The 19,867-nt window shown below is 34.9% G+C and overlaps 2 protein-coding genes across 2 annotated transcripts; one reads left to right on the top strand and one right to left on the bottom strand.

Annotated features, from left to right (window-relative positions):
• Nucleotides 1-262: 262 nt before the first annotated feature.
• LOC115980954 lies at nt 263-718 on the top strand. Its single transcript, XM_031103148.1, has one exon. It carries the CDS (start codon nt 263-265, stop codon nt 716-718), a length of 456 nt encoding a protein of 151 aa, XP_030959008.1.
• Nucleotides 719-10,307: 9,589 nt separating this feature from the next.
• LOC115981904 (phosphoenolpyruvate carboxylase 4) lies at nt 10,308-19,474 on the bottom strand. Its single transcript, XM_031104334.1, has 18 exons — nt 18,891-19,474; nt 18,582-18,659; nt 18,403-18,471; nt 18,164-18,242; nt 17,985-18,061; nt 17,783-17,878; nt 17,001-17,139; nt 16,772-16,903; nt 16,242-16,315; nt 15,833-16,111; nt 15,612-15,737; nt 15,424-15,525; nt 15,198-15,344; nt 12,910-13,008; nt 12,681-12,769; nt 12,141-12,267; nt 11,845-12,051; nt 10,308-11,358 (listed from the first exon to the last, which is right to left on the bottom strand). The coding sequence occupies exons 1-18, from the start codon at nt 19,323-19,325 to the stop codon at nt 10,534-10,536; spliced, it is 3,180 nt and encodes a 1,059-aa protein (XP_030960194.1). The 5' UTR covers nt 19,326-19,474; the 3' UTR covers nt 10,308-10,533.
• Between the last annotated feature and the right edge of the window lie 393 nt (nt 19,475-19,867).

Below are 19,867 nucleotides of genomic sequence, written 5' to 3' on the forward strand. Positions count from 1 at the left end.
GTTAGGTTCAATTCATTGCATGCATTGGAAGTGGAAAAATTATCCATCTGCATGAAAAGGTCAATATTGTGGTCATATTCGTGAGTCTACTATTATTTTGGAGATAGTAGCATCATATGATCTTTGGATATGGCATGCATTTTTTGGGTTACCTGGGTCAAATAATGATATTAATGTGTTAGAGCGATCTCATGTATTTAATGAATTTGCTAAAAGACGTACTCTTGCAATACATTACCCAATCAATGGTCATGACTACACAATGGGATATTACCTTGCTGATGGTATATATCCAAAGTGGGAAACATTTGTGAAAATAATCCCATCTCCACAAGAACATAAGCGAAAATTATTTGCAGCAACCCAAGAGGTGTGTAAGAAGGATGTTAAGCATGCATTTGGAGTGCTTCAAGCACATTTCACAATTGTTTGTGGACCTGCACGATTTTTCCATCTTAAAACACTCCAAAAGATCATGAAAGCGTGCATAATTCTCCATAACATGATTGTTGAAGATGAGCGGGATGATAATGAAGTAGTAGACTTGGATTATGAACAAATTGATGGAGTGGATAATCTTCTTATGCAAGTGTTACGTGAACAAAGTGATAGATATATGTCATACATTGAGAGGTATGGACGCATTAGAGATCAAGAAATTCATTTTCAATTCCAATTGGACCTCATTGAACATTTATGGCAATTGCAAGGCAAGTAATAGGAACTTCCTTTTTTATATATTGAGAAGCATGAATCATAGGAACTTATGCGAGCATGTGAGTTTTATTGTAATTTGGTTTGAGTTATGTGTTAAGTTCTAAGTAATTAGGAACTAATATATTAGAACTTCATATTGTATGTTGGCAAACCATGATCAAAACAGGTTTAGTCTTGTTTTAGACTGGCTCAAAGTATAGGCCTTTTATGTAAAGTTGGAATCGAGTCACTACAAAATTGAGTGTGCAATTCTGTCTGGCTCGATCGATCAAGAATTAGACTCGATCAATCGAAAGTTGTGCAGATTGTTTTTTCTATAGAATTTCCAACTCAACCCTAAGCCCATATGATGTGTAGGGTTTTATATTTTGTCCTAGGTATAAAAGGAAATCCCTAGCCATGTTTTTGATGTTGCTCCTTATGCTCTGTGTGTGAATCTTTTGTGAGATCTAGAGGTATTTGCCTTCACACATACTTAGGGTTTCCAAGATTCAAGATTATGTCAAGAACTTGGTGATCATTCAGTTGCTGCATTCAAGAAGCTTAAAGATACACAAGCTGGTGTGCTTGTACTTGCTGGGAATTCAAGAAAAAAGTAGTCTATAGACTCGGAGTTATCACGTGGTCGTGGTAGTAAGTTTCCTACTCAAGGTAGCAATAGGATATTAGTGGTCTAAGTCGCTATTGTGTAAACTTCAATTCTTTCATAGTGGATTCAGGTTTACCTTGAAGATAGATAGGTTAAATCCTCCTCAAGTTTTTAACGATTTGGTTTCCTAGGTCATCATATCTTTGTGTTCTTTATTTTCTGCACTATACATTGATATGATATATTTGTGTTAACCTAGATCTAATAATTTGAATAAGTAATCACTTAGCTAAATAACTAGGTTAATCTGGTTGTGTTTTAAGGGGTCTAAAAACAAACATTATGTATGTGAGTAATCTATGGACTACATTGTTCCAGCTATAATATGTGTTCTATTTTATATGTTTTCTTATAAAGTTCCTCCATTTCATAGTTCACATTGTTCCAAAATTGATTCCGGACAATTGAGACGATAATAGGCTATCATGACGATTGAGAAATTTTTTTTAGTCAAAAGATAAATTTGTATATATATAATTTGGGGTTAAAACAAAATATTATTGTTACTTTAGTTTCTTATTTGCTATCATGATGATTGAGAAATTGTTTTAGTAAAAAAAAAAAATGTATAAGTATAATTTGGGGTTAAAAAAATCACGTGTTAACACTAGACGATTATTTGCTATCATGTGGCGGCGGTGGTGGTAGAAGAGTTGGTGGCGGTGGCGGCGGCGGCAGCGGTGGATGAGTCAGTGACGTTAGTAGTGGAAAAGTCGGTGGCAGCAACAGTGGCGTTGGCAGTGGAAGAGTCGGTGGCAGCGGTGGTGGTGGCGGCAGTAGTGGCAGCAGTAGCGATTGCAATGGTGGTGGAAGAATCAGTGGCAGCGGCAGTAGTGGCAGTGGTAGCGGTTGCGAGTGGTTGTGATTGTTATTTATTGTAGTAGATATATTATTTTAATATAACAGATATATTATTTTATTGTGATATTTATATTATTTTATTGTGTTGAAAACTAAAAAATAGATCCATTGCTACAGCATATGTGTAGGTAAAATAAATAAAGTAATTTTTTGTGATGATAAATAACTAAAATTTTAATTTCACTGCTATGGATGCTCTTAGCAGCTGTAACATGTTTATGTTAGGCTGGATAGCACCACCAATATACACTTAAGTTCGTTTCATGCATTTGCACCTAAAAAAATGAACCAATACATGTTTTAAATATTATGGAAGTCAGAATCCAAGAAAAGAAATGAAGTGACTTCCCACTAAAAAGTAGCAAACAAGACGGTCCGGTACATAGCAGTGAATGAGTCACTTATTATGGTACTAGAGCTTGAATTTAGATTTGAAATAAGCTGGAAACCACTATGACAAAGGAACAATTTATGGTTGCTTGAGGATGCTTCAATCAATCGTAGGTTTTGCGGGCATGTTGATTAAACCTCACTTCCATAAATGCAGACATGGTATCTCCTTTAAAGAACATTTGGCATCTTCTTCAGGAAGGGAAGATTGTGAAATAGAATGCAGGAACAAGCGTATGGATTCAGGACATCAGATTCCATTTTAGGTGGGGGTGCAAACGTATCCACTCCATGATGGATTGGTGTGACAATTTTTGTGGTAACTTCTTGCTTGTAAGTATGAACAGGGATTATTATTTATTTATAGTAGCTAGGACTTCCCCTGGAGTCAGACTAGGGTTGGCAAACTGTCAACTCAGCTTGCCTCGGCTATAGGTTTCTGTTTTTGAGCAAAATTTGAATTTAAAATAGGATTTTGCTAACGTGTGACTCAAGGGCATACAATAATTAATTATTTTTTAATAAAAAAAATCTTGAGAATTGAAAAAACTATCAATACTTTTTTTAATTCTCGAAAAAATATTTTCAAAAATAGATGATTTAATGTGTGCAGACACACATTAACCGAACTCTTTAAAATAATAGTCATGCATTGTGTGCTATGCCTACAAATTCTGACTAGTATGCAGGTTTCTATTAGCTATAGAGTATTTATCAACAGGGGTGGCCCAACAGAATTTGAGGCCTAAGGCGAAAAATTTATGCGGGGCCTTTAATATATAAATATTAATTAAATAAAATTATTTAATACTAATCAAATTAAGGTTAATTTGATACATTAAATATATAAATAATACCAACTAGACTAATGTTAATTTCATATAGAGAATTGAATATTATAGTTGAACTATAAATATTAATAAAAATAAATAAAAATGTATTGCGATTGAAAAAAATACTTTATTTTGGATATAAGACGATACATAGTTAAATAAAGTTGTAATCTAATTTTTAATTTTATATTTTGATTTTAAGAGAGAGATGGATATTATTTGGTGTGTGGCTTTGTAGGATATTAGTTTACAAAAATCAAAATCTATAATTGATGATTTAACACATTTGCAACATCTTTTTGAAATATTATAGGGTTTCAATTGAGTTAAGGTTCTATTGGTCTTGTACTTTAAGAGTCTTAACAGAAATGAAAAAGAAAAATGCGCTAATTAAAAGCACTATAAAATGTTCAAAATATAATGTGACATTGTCTCTCATTGTTGAACTTCATCAATTTAACTAATGAATATTTATATCATTTTTTTGTGATTAATAACATGACAATATGTAAGCCAATAGTAAAATTTGTAATATCCTTAACATCACAAATAAATAAAAAATATACAACCTTTAGAAAATATATACATAATTTTATAAAAATTTAAGCATTTAACTATGGAAAGTGGGGCATTTTTTCATAAGGAAATTTTTGTTTTTTGGTGAGGCCTAGGCCTAACTTGCCTAGGCCTTGGGCCGGCCCTGTTTATCAAGAACATCAAGAACATCAGAGGTACTCATCTCATCCTTGAAACAAGAAAACTCTATCATGTTTCTGGTGCATATTTCTTCTCCCTCATGTGAGGGAGAAGAAACATGCATAGGAAACATGAATATAACTTCTCCTGAAACAGGGTATTGAATTGATATGCCAGCTCAATGCTTGTCAAAGTTCTTGTGTAGTTGAGAGAACAGTTATGACTTGTCGGTTCTCTGTAATTGTAGACTCAAACCCAATAGATAAGATTCTACTATGACAACGTCCAAATAAGAAATTCCTGGTCATCCTTTCTTGCCCTTTTCTCCCAACAAGAAAACAAAAAATAAGTAAAAAAATTATGAGCCAGTTAAACAACTCACAACAAATCAAATGTCATTACAAACATCTCAAACAAGAGATTATTATATATGTTGTTACTGTTTACTTTTTGATAAGGTAGACTTTTTGATGAAAAGATTAAGGAGAGACGATTCAGATGAGAAAGATCACTAATTAATGAAAATATCTGAGTTTATTCAAATTGAGAAAACAAAAACAGGGTAGATAAAGACCAAAAATATTAATAAAAGTAATAAAAATTTGGTATCAATTAATGAAGTAACAGAAAATATAATTACAAATAAAATAGAATGAAAAAACAAAGTACATGTGATCAATTCTAGCTAATCTATTGATGGTCAATAGCTGACTCAAAATTTTAGAACTAAAATTTGGTTATTGTTACTGCTGCCTTTACAAATCTAAGCACTATTTTAACATGCTTGTCACTGTAATTGCAAACCATATAAGTGCGTGGCTGAAAAGTGTAATCCAACTAGCCAGTCACGCTTTTAAATTCCTATGTGCATTGATTGTGCAACATACTGCTTTTACACTTCATATTACATCAGCTGATATATGCCCTAGTTTCTTACTTTCTTCTTATCCCCTTTGCCTTTGGCATGGACAGCAAAGTAAATGGCTGATAAGACCGACACTATAGAGTTTACAATACACAATACGTATTGAGCCTCCATTATCTTCATCAGGTGGGGGAAAGAGAGGAGAAAGGAAGAAAGAAAACAAAAAGAACGACAAAACATCCACTGACTTGTATGGAAGCAGAGTATATACTACTTATGGAAGAGCCTATAAGAAGGCTTCAGCTAATAATACTATTCATACGCTCATTTTTATTCTCTCTTGATATCCACTATGTCGGAAATAGATTGAATTTTCAACCCTTTCTTCCCCGAGATAGCAGGACCATTAAAAAAAAGTGTTTAACATGCTAAATAAATGTGAAGTAGAAGAGTGTTACGCGGTTCGGTCTAACAACCTACATCCACCAAGAAAATTCTTAAGGTCTACATCTTTATAATAAGAGCAAAATATAAATCATATGTTATAATAAACCCAGCATGAGTATGTATAGTAAACTAAACTCTAGATTAGCCATATATTAATTATGGTTAATAGACTTGTAGTATAGGTATATAACTTGTCTTATACACAAAGTAAAATTGGGTTTAAGCCTACTATTGGGCTAATATATATGTAACAAAAAGTAAGGGAAAATGTTTGAAAGATTATCAATAAGCTTAGAAAAACATTTGTGAACTTTACACAGTAGTCATTCGATGAAGAAAGTTTACTTGTCCTTGTATTTTAAACTTAATATGGTTAGTTTTAAACGCTCAAGGCCATATTGCTTGGGTCAATGTTTGCTTCATACAGCTAGTTGCACACATTTATACCCATAGTCTTTGAAGTTGGTTTCGAAAACATAATTTTAACTAATGTGGTGCACACATTCCGTACACACCAATGTGTAATAATCAATGCTTGTACGGCTAATTGTTTTTTCACACTACTATTTGATGTACATTAGTTTACACAATGTCCACATTTTGCAGAGTAAGAAATCCCTGTGTTTTTAAGGATGCCCACACTTTACACGGAGTGTGTACATGGTGATATTTATTAGGTAGTGTGCAATAATATTTGTTCTTCCATGTACAACTTACCATTAGTGCGTTAAAGAGCAGAGTACGTAGTAACGTTTATTAGTAGTAGTGTACACGGTAGTGTTTACCCCCATATGGAATTTACTTGACATATCTGACCCCTACAATTACTGCAGTTAAAGAGCAACCTTGACATGCTAGATAAGAGAGATATTCTGTGAACCTCGGCAGACTTTCAAAATTAGAGCACTCAGGTCAACCAATCTATAAAATAGAAAACGTGGTCAATTTTACATATCCAATCCCAAAAAGCACTCATATCAGTTGAGTTAAAAATGACAAATTTTCATTGTTACTACATTAATAGTGTAAATATACACAAGACTAATGTAACTATGTAAATGAATAAAGAAATAATAAAGAATAAGATAGAGAGATATATGATTTGGAAGAATAATAAAAAATTGATAAATAAATAATATTTCAATAAATCTAATGTACAATAGATAATCTAATGTGAAGTATTTTGAAAAGTGATTGTGTATAATAGAAAAATAAGTTATTATACTGAAACAAACATAAATTTTTGCACGAACTGATACGGATACTCTATAAATTAAAACATTTCCCACCAAGCTCAGCAAAACACCATTTTAGCAAAAGAAAATAGCTAAAGTGGCATCTCTTTTGCCTTCCTCTTCTTCGTCTTTTTACCCTTTCACATTTTGTTTTATTGAAAAATTACTGAGACTTGTATATGAACGGAAACTCTATAAAATGCTTAGCAAAATGCTTTGGCACCCAAACTCCTAAGCAAAATAAAAGCTTGACTGCATGGTACATTTTCATAGCTTAATTTTGCATCACGATGAAACAATTATGTTAGGACATATGTTATGTAAATTAGCTAATCATTTGATAAAATGCATTTTACTTGTAATTAGATAGATTTAGGATGAGTTTAGTATTTTAAGGAACAAAAGTACAAGTTTAGTATTGAAGTCATGCAAATCTGTCCAAGAAACAAGTGAAGAAGTGTTGTTCATTAAAACTCAACAGAATCATATCTATCGAGGATTGTAGTGAGCCTTTTTGGTTAAATCGAATTGGGCTGCCTCCTGCAGTACTGAGCCCAAATATTCTAAGTATGGGAGCTGAAATCGGCCCAACTGCAACTCAATTTGGTCCGGCTTGTGCGCAAACTATGCCTCGTTTTCCAGGAGCATGCTTATGGCAGGCAGAACTATTTCAGATGAGTTGTGACAGGCATTTATGATAATAATAAGATAAAAGAAAGTACTTTGACTTCTTTATTAAAGTAAATAGATAATCCCTACTTAAGAAAAGATAATCACAGTTTAACAACAATTATTTTTATAAGGAAATTTAAGGAAACAAGTGGGTAGTATATGGGTTAATTAAAAGAGGAAAGAAATTAGATTAAATCCGACCCGCAGAACCAAAACCAGAAAGGGAAGAATGCCTCTTCTCAAAGTGAATAATCTTTCAGGGAGATCTTGCCATGGAAATTAATCACTTTAAGGGAAGTGGACTTGAATGGTTGGTGCACAAGAGGACTCTTTGTTTCTGACAGAGAGCAGGACTTTGAGAGGGAGAGAGGGAATCAACCTATTGGTGCATGCCTGCCGTTCTAACTCTCTATCTTTTTCTTTCCTTCTCTTCTAATATTCCTCTTTCTTATCTTTTTTCTTTCTACTTCTTTTTCTTAATACTTGTTTTCTATTTCCTAGTTTTCAAATTCCTAATACCGTGGTGCTTGTGTCGTTCCCCTCCTGTACACGGCAAGGGCCTAGGTACAGGCTGATGAGGTCTGGGTCTTGCACGTGCCTCTCTTCTATGTATGTCCAAAATCTGCCTACTGCTTATACGTTTGCCGTGATTGGTCTGCATAGTCTGCCGTTCGTTTTTAACTATTTTCTGGTTCCCCTTTCCTTTATGACTTGCCCCACTTAGGGGCTGGGCCTTGCTTGACAATGGGTTTTGCCTTTTTTCAGCTCACCTTTTTTCTTATTACCATCTCTTACCATACCACTCTATCATTCCTGCTGCGAAGTTGTTTGCCTCAATCCTGCTAGGTCTCTTTAGACTTGCTGTTTATTCTCCTCCTAATGGCCCAGTACAGCCATTGGTTTTTTTTTTTTATTATTATTACATCATAGGTGGGCTCCTATGTCCCATTTGTTTTCTCTTGGGAGACTTTGGTCCTTTTATTTTTCTTGGGCTTCCTTGGCCCTTTTCTTAACTTTGCATTCTCATGGGCTTTTACTGAGTTCTTTGGGCTTCCCCGGCCCAATTACATCATCCCCCATTATTTGGACTTGCCATCAACCCCTTACTTTCTTTACTTTTATTACTTTGGCCCTGCCGTGGCCCATTTTCACTTTTCCACATCATATACTGCCCATGGTTTGCTTTTTCTCTTTTTCTGGGCTCATTTAAGTCCATTTACCCCCTCAAGACCCATTTGTTTATCTCATAGGTCTATGATCCATTATTCCTACCACTTGGGCTTAATGGGTTTTCTATCCATTTGTCAACTCTTTTCTATCCGTGTTGCTAGGCTTCTCCTTTCCACTTTCCAAAATGGTCATCAACAAGGATTAATGTTGAAGTTCGACAGTAGCTCAACAGAAGCTGTATTTGTCGAGAATTATGAAATTAGAATTTCCAGATCTGATTTCACACATATCCATGTGTATTTGTGTAGAGTTTCTTTTCTCATAACCCTAAACATATATAGGGATTATTTTAAGGGTCATCACATGATGATGCAACTTGATGCAAAGTGATTATACATGCATATTGTGATCGAAGACAATTTACCCTAGTTCATTATATTCTTTCTAGAAGCTACTGCGTCTTTGCGCCAAGGGTTTTCTAACCAATAAACTTTTTTATCTTTATTGTTTAATGAATTGAAGAACTTTGCAGCCAACATCTTTCTCAAGTTGGTATGTTAGTCACGTACTGGGATCCGTGCATCATTGGTTAGTCACGTACTAGGAGCCGTGCATTGAAAGGAGAGATTGCCGCTACATTACAAGTCCAATTGGATATTGGGGTAAGGGTTCAACTATAGGTTGGTATTAGGTATTAAGATTCCTTTTACTTGTAACCGCTTATTTTGATAATAGTGGATTCTCATGAGTAGTGACCTTAAATTCGCCTAATAAGATTTTGCCTCGGTGGTTTTCCCTATTCATAAACAAATCATCTGTGTCAAATTTATTTTTCGTTACATTTAACTTAGTTGTTAATTTGTTTATGCTACCATGCTTATTGTATGAAATTAAATCTAATTAATTTACTTAGCTAATTAATTGATTAATTTACCAAAGGAGTCAATACATTATTGGTCTATCAAATTAGTGTGATTGGCTACAAATTAAAAGGCCAGCTTATTTTATTATTCAACTTATTTTTACTACTATTTGTGGACTCACTGCACTTTTTGGTATTATTCGTGGGTTCTACTATACTATTTCAGCTAACTTTTACCTTTATCTAGAGTACCTTCAATAAAAAAATTTTAATTTCAGCAAAATAAGCGAACCCCAAACAAACCCTTAGAGTCAGCACTACCTAACAATCTTCGATTATGCACCTATACCTACTACTCCTACACTGTTTCAGGCTTTTAGCATTACTATATGGTTAATAATATCATAATACAAACAAATGTACTTGGAAAAAATGGGCTTTTGCCCTTATTTTTTAAAATATCTAACGATATGTTCCTGTTTCGAAACTATATAAGGGCATGTCCCTATTTCGAAACTCGATTTTCTTAAAATCGAATTTCAATAGAAAACTTAATTTGTAAAAATCGAGTTATAGACAATCAAACTTAAATATATATATATATATATATATATAATTATATAGAACTCGAGTTCCTTGAATGGTACTCGAGTTCTACATTGAAACTCGATTTTTAAAACATGGACATATCACTATATAGTTTCAAAACAGGGACATTGTGCTAGATATTTTTAAAAATAAGGGCAAAAGCCCATTTTCTCCAGTGTACTTATACAATCATGCCTATATCCCAAATCTGCAGCCACATCTCATTTGGTGATCAGTGGAGTTATTATACTATATTTGCTAATATTAAGGCAAACAAAATCCCATTCACAAAGATGACACCAACAAAATCAAAACAACAATCTAGCATAATCCAGAGTAAACCCATTGCAAGAGATAATAACACCTTTCACCAATAAAGTGACCAAATTCAGTGTAAATTCAGCAAAAGCTAATCACAAATACAGATATGATGCCTATTTAATTCTGCCATCAAATAACAGCCTCTTTCAGATACAAACAAAATACGAAAAAGGCGAAAGTGTTTTAGTTGACTAGTTGTATATCCAAGAGCTTGAGAGAGGCCTTGTTTAACCTGTGTTCCTCATCCCCGCTGCAATACCATTTATAGTGATAAGCAATGCATCTCTTAGTTTATGATTAGCATCATCACATCTCAACCTTTTTAGTATCTCCACCTGCAACATGTTTATGGGATTGAGATAGGGAAGTCTGCTCTCTATCAGCCTCCTCAAGATCCGATTATTCTCAGACAGTTTTTCATGCCCACTAATCACCAGCACGTACTTCCCTGCTGCCAAAAGCTCCCTCCTTAGTTTGGAACCAAGTTCTCGCCTACTCTCCGACACAAGGACTTCATCATAGTGCTTGGCTATAGGAATGTCTGCTTTCCCTAAAACCATCTCTATAAGGTCTATGGTAGATTGGAAGAAAGGCCATTCTTTGTACATTGCTTTTAGGTCATCAGTATGGCCCTTCTCACAAACACCCTGCAGCCCTGCACCAACTCCAAGCCAAGCTGGAAGAACGAATCTGGTTTGGGTCCATGCAAAAACCCATGGTATGGCACGAAGATGTCCAATACCTGTAGAGCTCTTTCTTCTTGTTGGACGGCTTCCTATGTTTAGGAAACCAAGCTCAGCTTGAGGTGTAGCCTCATGGAAATAGGCAAGGAATTCTGGATTTTCATACACTACACTTCGATAATTCTGGCAACTAATTTTTGACATCTCCTCCATCAGATTTCTCCATTTTTCTTCTCGAGGTGGCTGTGGGGGGCGTAGGGTTGCAAGCAGCACAGCTGTTGTGTATATCTCCAGCTGTCTAACAGCTGTCTGTGGCAGCCCAAACTTAGCCTGTACCATTTCTCCTTGCTCAGTTGACCGAAGACTACCCTGCAGATCATTCAACAATGCCATTAGATATTATTCTCAAATATAAATCAATAGCTAATAATATAAGCACTCAATTTGTAAAAAACTGATCACTGAAACTTAATGGAAAAATTCACAAAAACTGAATACCATATCAAACTTGTATATTTTTATTTCAAATACATTCATGGTAATTTAATAGCAGTTTGTAATAACTTAAATTCCAAAACAACATTTACACAAGTTCCAATTTGGACAATTAAATGATATATAAAAAACTTGGAATAAAAAATCAAGTTTGAAATAGAATCCAAAAAAATTAACCAAGCAAACTGGAGTACAGACTTTTGAATTTTGCATCTTTTTTTTTATCAATTAAATCATGATTTCATGGTTTTTTATTTGTTTATAAAGATTAAAATTCAAGATATATACTACTACTAATTAGAGAACAAGAATGGAATATTTTGAAACACCACCAAGATCTAAATTTAATAGATGACTCACCATTACAGAGCCAGGTGGTTGGGATTGAATGGCAAGATATGTTGGGCCACCACCACGACCGATACTCCCTCCACGCCCATGAAAGAGAGTAACTTTAATACCATACTCATTGCATGCTGCCACAACATCTTCTTGGGCTTTGTAAAGTTCCCATGCCGCAGTGAAACGCCCAGCATCTTTACCAGAATCAGAGTAACCAACCATAACCTGTACACAATAACTTCCAGTTCTCCTCAAAAGATTCATTGGGAACTTTATTACAACTTAATCGATATAGGCATTTTTGGAATGAATACCTCTTGATGACCGTTATGATTCTTTATGATGTGTTCACGGTACCAATTGATTGATAATAATTTCCTAATAACCGATCCAGCAGCTCTCAAGTCCTTCACAGTTTCAAATAAAGGAACCACCCGCAGCCTATTCCAGGATGTATACAAATATTTTGAGAATAAATGTGGCTAGTGCAATATGAACAGCAATTGTGTCGTGCCAAAGAGATGATACTTGCTTGAATTGACATGCAATATGACTCGGTGCTTGCCATTCGTTTTCGACCACTTATCATAAAATGATCAACTTTTGGGTGTTTAGACACATCTTTGTGGTGTGTTTATATACATAAATCACCAAGAATGATAAAATGAATGGAAATGACATAATTTCTGTGAAACTCTGATCAATGGTTCCATAATACAAATTAGACCAACTTTCACAATGGAAAGTAAAACAAATGGTAGAATTTTGTTTCATGTGCATCCAAACATTCCAATAAAAATGTGATTAGACAAATTTAATTGGAGTTGAATCAACATTGAGGGGTGCAAACTTACGTTCCACCAGGACAAGGTCTTCCCAATTCCCCACTTACAGCAAGTCTTGCATCTTTCTGCAGCAGCTCAACGGCAAGGACATCACTTGCCTGCCAATTACCAAACATTTTTGTTAATTCTATATTGACTGATATGTAATAAAAAAAACTGTTGAAGAAGTCTTTTTAGCTTTGGTTTTGACTAATGAGCTTCAATATCTAATTATAAAAGTAGAAGCAGTTAATCATACATTTGAAGCCATAGAAATCACATAGGCTCCAAGTGAATCACTCCCTAGCTCAGCAGCTACACGGAATGTGTCCAGGACTTCTTTAACATCTGGAGCAACCTGGAAAAGACCCAAGTCAGAACAGGTCTACAAATCAACCAAACGCAAATAACAGAAAAGAAACAATTGCTTTGCATTCATCATAAAAACTCCCAAGATCTCAAAAGGTTGCAAAAACTAGAGCAGAGAGCCAATACACAAAGTGCATAATTTATCAATGACAGTAAATTCTCTATTGGTGTGCATTGAGATGAGCTTATTTTCATCAACTTATTTTGTTTACCGTGTAAAGTACTTGTACCTTGAAAAACTGTGATGCTTTAAAATGCTTTACATTCCCTTTTAATATGAAAATAAGCCCAACTAAACAGGTCCCCACCACATTCTCTATTTCTTTGAGGCAGAAAACTCATAATCCAATATCCCACAATTGAAAATTGGAAAAATTAAAAATTATTCAGGCCAAATTAATTGAACAGATCATGCATAGCTTCAATATTTGATGGCCCTTAACACAGATTATGACCTCTGTCAGTTTTAGTAATACAAGTCTGAAAGTCGTAAACATACTCAGGTTCAGCCTCCAATTTAGATTTTTCACAAACCAGTCCAAAGAAACTAATATTAACTTGTCTTAAAGGTAACTGGTAATAAGTCACTCATATGCCCATCAAAGTACCCTGAATGTAATATTAAGAGCAGAATATTATGACCTGTATCAGTATAAAAGAAAATCAATTAATATGAATCGACGATGAAATACAAGATATACATCTAGTCACACCTTGACCATATTGGACCTCAGTGAGTATGACCAGCAAGGCATATCTACAGTCATGAAGATACTGCTATATGTGGTCACACATACTAAGGACCAACAGAGATGTAATGGCATCTTATGAACTAATGACTTCATATAAAATTCAGGATAGGTTCAAGTTAAACTTGATATAACTTCTCAATGTCCCACCATTTTAATACCATTGGTATGCACTAAATCCAAAGGCTGAGAAATACAGGGGTCCACATCAATTTTTTTTCAATACCAAATTCTCCTTTTTTTCCCCTCTGTCCCTCTCCACCCTCTGCTCCTTCAGGTCAGATGTTCTTAACACTGACACAATGAAAACGATGCTCAATTCACCGCAATGAAAACAATGCTCAATTCGTGCTTATTAGTTTCTTCCAATGTCATCCCATTGGGAAGCTTCCATTCAAAATGGTGAATGAGAGAAGGTAACAACAAGCTGTTCTAACACCAATTGCCATTCCTGGACAACTTCTACAATCATGGATATTTGAGTTTTGATGGGACTGGAAAGCCTTCAGACCAGAACACAGAAAAATGTGTGGGCTGATTTCTTGCTTATTATGGGAGTGAAGGTTTTCAAGATGGAAACAACTTATATTTCTCGATGACTGGACTGCAGGAAGTGGACCAAGGACCATAACTATATGAATACGAGTCACTTGTTCACTTTTTGCACATTTTTTGTCATTTTCCCAAAACGGAGGAGAATATTATTTTTGAATAGGGTGAGACAGAGAGAAAGGGAGGGTAGAGAGATGGAGAGCACAAATATCATTGAATAAAGTTCAAAGGGTGTAATATTTGAGAAGTTACATTAGGAGTAACTTGAACTTGAACCCATCTCATTAAATTCACATAAACCAAGTTCTACAAATGTGGTCACGCATGTGGCCAAACTCAATTAGTCTGTTACGGATTCCATAAACGACTCAAAAAATTTTGGGACTAAAGCTTTGTTATTATGGTTGTGTTTATACACCTTTGTCAACTGAAGTCAACACACTTTGATAAATATTAGTTTTGATATCCCATAACTATTCCCTTACTGCTAGCTCATAGGGCTTTTTTTTGGGGGGGTTGGGGGGTATAACTAAAATGCTAGGTTATATGTATTATTGCAAATGATATATCTTTGACCAGAAATTATCAGGAAAATTACATAAATCATAGACTTAGTTCAGGATTTTAATAACATAAGGTTTTGGAGTCCCCAGTAAGGCATTACATGATGCATATAATCATGGCATAAGGCTTTCATAAACTTATTACTAGAGAACCAAGACATACCCCCCCAAACTATTCTTTCACTCATAAAATGAAGAACTAACTTTTAAAATTATACGGAACAGTGAAAAAGAAAGTTGTTTTTAAACAATAATTCATAAAATTATTATTATTATTTTTTTTTTCCCCAACCAATACCTCATAAACACCATACCTCAATACTTGAGGGAACTAGTGGCCTCTTTCCTTTCAGCTCTTTAGTTAAAAATTCCAGTTTCTTTTCTTCATCCCACTCACTATATGTGCCCATATCCAAATATCTGATAATTGCATCTAATGTATCAGCATGTCTACCAGATTCCTGATACATTGCAAAATTCAGTTAAAGCAGATAACAAAGCAAATAGCAGCCAGAACCCCACACACACACACACACACACCTGACGCAAGTCGAGCTTCATCAATCCCATCCCAAAAGTAGTAACTCTTCGGATTAGGTCAGCAAACCGACCATCAGCTAGCATCCCAGATCCACATGATTGCTGGAAATTGATAATAATATACATATCCATATTAATAAAACCACCATCAAAAGATTATTCATAAATTTTTGACAGAGAGCGATTACCAAAGAGTCATAACACAGAAGCAGAGGTTCTAAAATTTGATCTGAGGTTTCATAGTAGTCCCATGGATCATATTCACAAGGAAGATCCTCAAGAAGAAGCTCCAAACGTCTTTGTGTCTTCATAAGCTGAACAATGGGACATAATTAAATACTTGCACATATTACATAAATTTTAAATTTTACTAAAAAGTAGGAAGCCTCATCTAAAGAATAAGCAATACCTTATCTTTTACATTTCCAAGAACAACTCTATAAGGAGCAATTCCAGGACTTTGAGAGGCTCTTGGTTCTAAAAGCTTCTGGAAGCTGGACCTGCCCATCTGTGATTCTGCAAATATTTTCCTCTGAGCAAGGAGTTGGCTAGAGTTAAAAGAAGTGGATCGTGGTGTCACAACAGAATGTGCACTGCTAGAATTAGCAGGATTTCCATTTGGTAATGACATGCGCAGATTAGGACTCGAATTCTGAAACGAAGAATCCAAACTAGAACCCTGACCATCCTACAAAAAGAGAAAAATATCATAGAGATCATGCAAGTAATAGCTAGCTACAACACAGAGTGCAGAAAAAGAATCTACATAGCCGAACAAATAACATGCATGGATGTGAGCATCCTAGAATTTGCTTCACCTGACGATTCAACAGCTTGTAATCGGTGCCGGGCAATACTAGTCTAGGATACTGAGATCCACCATCACTGCATTCTACACACAGAAATTCAAAGATGAAATTATTAAATATTTGTTCACAATTATATTCAATGCTAATTCAAACAAACAATTTACAAAAACAAGGATTTTACAGATATAAAGAGAAAAAAGAATCGACCAATAGAGTGAATAAAGAGAAGATTTAGCAGATAATATTAATCATAGTCTTTTGATCAAAATTTAAATTGGGCTGATATCATTTCATGAATTATACTTTCTGCAGGTGCATTTCATAAGCATCATGGAAAGCATTACGTTTTGGATTGGGTTGGCATTCTACTCATAAAAAACTTTGCAACTTGCCATACGTTGAGTGAGGATGGTCACCAAGTGACCAAAACAATGATAACAACAACAGAACTAGAAAAGAATCAACCTTAAGGATGGTGATTGAATTATATGCATAAATAACGAAATGAAATAATTTTAAGCAGATAATCAAATATTTACCGGTGCAAGAGGGTAGATCAGCTCTAGGTGGAAGTTGAGTTGGAAGGGCTGGAGCTTGTTGGCTATGAAGCTTCATTTGACTTCTGCTCAGAGATTGATTCCAACTTTCATGCCGATCATCAGATGAAGTTTCTGATGAGAACTTTGAATTTGAGTCAAAAGGAACAAATTGATTACTATATCCATAAGTATAACATCAGAGCTTCAAAAGAACTTAGACATGCAAAACCTTCTAGAATTTCATTTGCCAGTTTTGACAATCGATCACTACACCGATTCATGGATAGTTCAAATCTGAGGCTGTCAACTTCACGAATGTAGAGGTCAATCGCCATCCACCGAGATAAAAGAGATACATCTCTTGTGACCTGAAGAAACAGAAAGAGATGCATTTGAGGTCATCATGTACTCATTAGAACAGCACCAAATGAAATTGGAGGCAATTACAGTTAGATATTAAGCATAAATTTGCTTTGTAATCAGCACTGCAGATTTTTTATAGAAGTAATTCTTTACAGACAAAGTACTCTTAAAAAATGTAGCAGCAAAGATAGCTTGTGCTACCTTATGTGGTTTTTCAAGAAATCATAAACTTCATAAATTGATGAAGAAACTTGGATCTTGCAATGGGTGTTCACTTTAAGTTCACCAACAATCAAATTTAAATAAGAACAAACAAATACGCACAAATTAATCAGAGCAATGACTTCTGAAGTAGTCAATGAAACAGAGCTGATGTGATATGAGGGGGAAAAATTAATCAGAACTGAAGTGCAGACTCCTAGGAAAGACACAAGAACTAAAAAGTTCAGAACTACATAAAACCATTAGACAGAATTATATGCCAAAGGTCAAAGGAAAAATAATAAGTTTGTTCCGTATGTTCCTGACCTAAGACTCTTCCTCAATGAAGATAGATTATTTGCCATTGACCTAAGACTCTTCCTTAATCATGGGGAAGATATTATCTCATACAAGCAGGAGAATTTATTTCACGGATGAACGCCTCACCTTTGCAGTTACATTTGGATTTCCATCTCTATCACCCCCCATCCAAGACCCAAACTTTATAGGGGTGCAAGTTAATGGAAGAGGCCTTCCGGTATGCTGTAAGTGAAAAAGAGAAGAGAACAAATAAGTAAGAAATCTGTATGGAAGAAAATATGTGCCTACAAAGAATCCAGTAGCTACCAAATATAATTTGAAGACAAACCTTCTTTAGAGCATTGCTGACACGACGTAAATAATGAGGTACAGCTTTCCAAAGGGATTGCTCCACAATGTTCAGGCCTAAGATAAATACAATCAATAAGTGCAGCTTGTAGATGCACACAATTTTCCCGAGAAACAAAAAATGAAATATCAAAAAGTTGTTAGCTTGGAGTAGTTTACCAGCCCTAGCTTCATCAACCGGTGTAGGTTGGTGGCGCCTAAGCTCGTCTGTCTGCCAGATTGATGTTATCTCTCTCATCTACACAAAAGCAAAAATTGAATCCATACTATATAACTCACATGCTATATTTATTTTGATAACTCACATGATGCCACATTTATTAAATTTTCACTCTTTATCTACAAACAAAAAGATTGAATCTGTAAATGGCACAAAGACAAAGACAAAGAAAGCATACCAGATCTTCAATCAGCATTTCTCTATCTTCAACACCCAGATCAGGTCGGTCGTTGTAGTCTAAAAGATGCTGAAATTGAGCAAAATGGCATGTTAGAATTAAGACTTAAAGAGACAAGGAAGGAACTTAAACAGTGATTACAATTTAACATAAATATATGAACAACAAAAACAACTTACAGCAATTCTAATGTGCTTGTATTGTAAAGTACGACGATTAATTTGTGTAGGATGTGCAGTAAGAACAATTTCCACCTCCTGCATTGAACAACAATAACAATAAAGCCTTAATCCGAACTCGTCACATGTATTCTTTTCCTCCGTTGAATTCTATCAAAAGTCATTACTTCCTTAATTAACATATCTTTTTTCTCTGCTTCAATATTTTTGATATTTCTCTAACATTATTGTTCCCTAAACTTGAATCAATAAACAGCTTCTTCTTCTTTTTTGAAAAAAAAAAAAAAAAAAAAGAAGGCATTGCAAAACCTGTTTGCAAACAGTTTGATAAAGCTCATCTGGGGTCACTCCACCCTGCACAAGCTGATTAAAAATGTCGTCACAAGATTTAGACAAAGGCGCGACATTTCGAGCCTTACGAACTCTATGATGGGTTTCGGCAATACCCATGAGATTAAGATAATGACTGAAAGCACGAGCAAGTGTGAAAGCTTCTTCCAGAGTCATATTGGAAATCTCAGAAGCCAACTGGTTATCCAAAAGCTGAGCAGTGTCTTCAACACCAGCCATCCTCAAGTTACAAGCACTCTGAGCAAGAGTACGGTCCCTCTCAAGCTTGTCCATGAATTTAGTACCAACCTCTCTCTGTAACACGTCGTTTAGCAGACTACATAGTAATTTGCAGTCATCGTCGAAGCTCTGGAACGATATTTCCTCCGCTATGTCGTCTGTGGTGTCTGTCATTTTTCTTCCAAATCTTTCTTTGTTCACAATTCACAAAAGAAAGAAATACACAGAATAAGAATATACAGTAGTATGTGTGTGTGTGGGTTTGTGTGTGAGTGAGAGAGAGAATGTGAATGTGTATGTGAATGTACGGAAGGTGAGGGAATATTATGGGGTCCAGCTGGTTCTCCTTCTTTCTATTAATAATGGGTTAATGACAAGTGGCAGTCAAGCGAGAGAGTTGGGTTTAGTTTTGGTCTTGCTTTCTTTGTGCCACTCAAAACTTTTCAGTTTTCATAGCCAATTTATGCCTTTAATAGAATATTTTTACTCTCTCGTCATTTCATTCATTTGATCATTTCCCGAAAAAACTGTTGGACTTTCCACCAGAATTTTTTCGGATTATTCCCTTTTAGATTCTACTTTTTTTTTTTGTGCGCATTTCAAACCAATACTTCTCCTATTTATAAGATTAAAGGGATTGGAAATTAGTTTTAGTGTTAATCTTGAGCTAATTAAAATGGATAATGTTTGTTTTCAAAGGGTTCTGCATAAAAATA

Source organism: Quercus lobata, chromosome 3, assembly GCF_001633185.2.
Source record: "Quercus lobata isolate SW786 chromosome 3, ValleyOak3.0 Primary Assembly, whole genome shotgun sequence".
In the NCBI taxonomy this organism is placed as follows: domain Eukaryota; kingdom Viridiplantae; phylum Streptophyta; class Magnoliopsida; order Fagales; family Fagaceae; genus Quercus; species Quercus lobata.

What these genes read in the sequence shown, in the direction of transcription:
- LOC115981904 (XM_031104334.1), bottom strand. Translation starts at nt 19,325, where the DNA reads ATGACAGACACCACAGACGACATAGCGGAGGAAATATCGTTCCAGAGC. An exon ending in ACAAGCACATTAGAATTGCT is followed by an intron (nt 18,472 to 18,581) that starts GTAAGTTGTTTT and finishes GCTCAATTTCAG; the next exon opens with CATCTTTTAGACTACAACGA. An exon ending in GGCAAATGAAATTCTAGAAG is followed by an intron (nt 16,904 to 17,000) that starts GTTTTGCATGTC and finishes AGTTCTCATCAG; the next exon opens with AAACTTCATCTGATGATCGG.
- LOC115980954 (XM_031103148.1), top strand. Translation starts at nt 263, where the DNA reads ATGGGATATTACCTTGCTGATGGTATATATCCAAAGTGGGAAACATTT.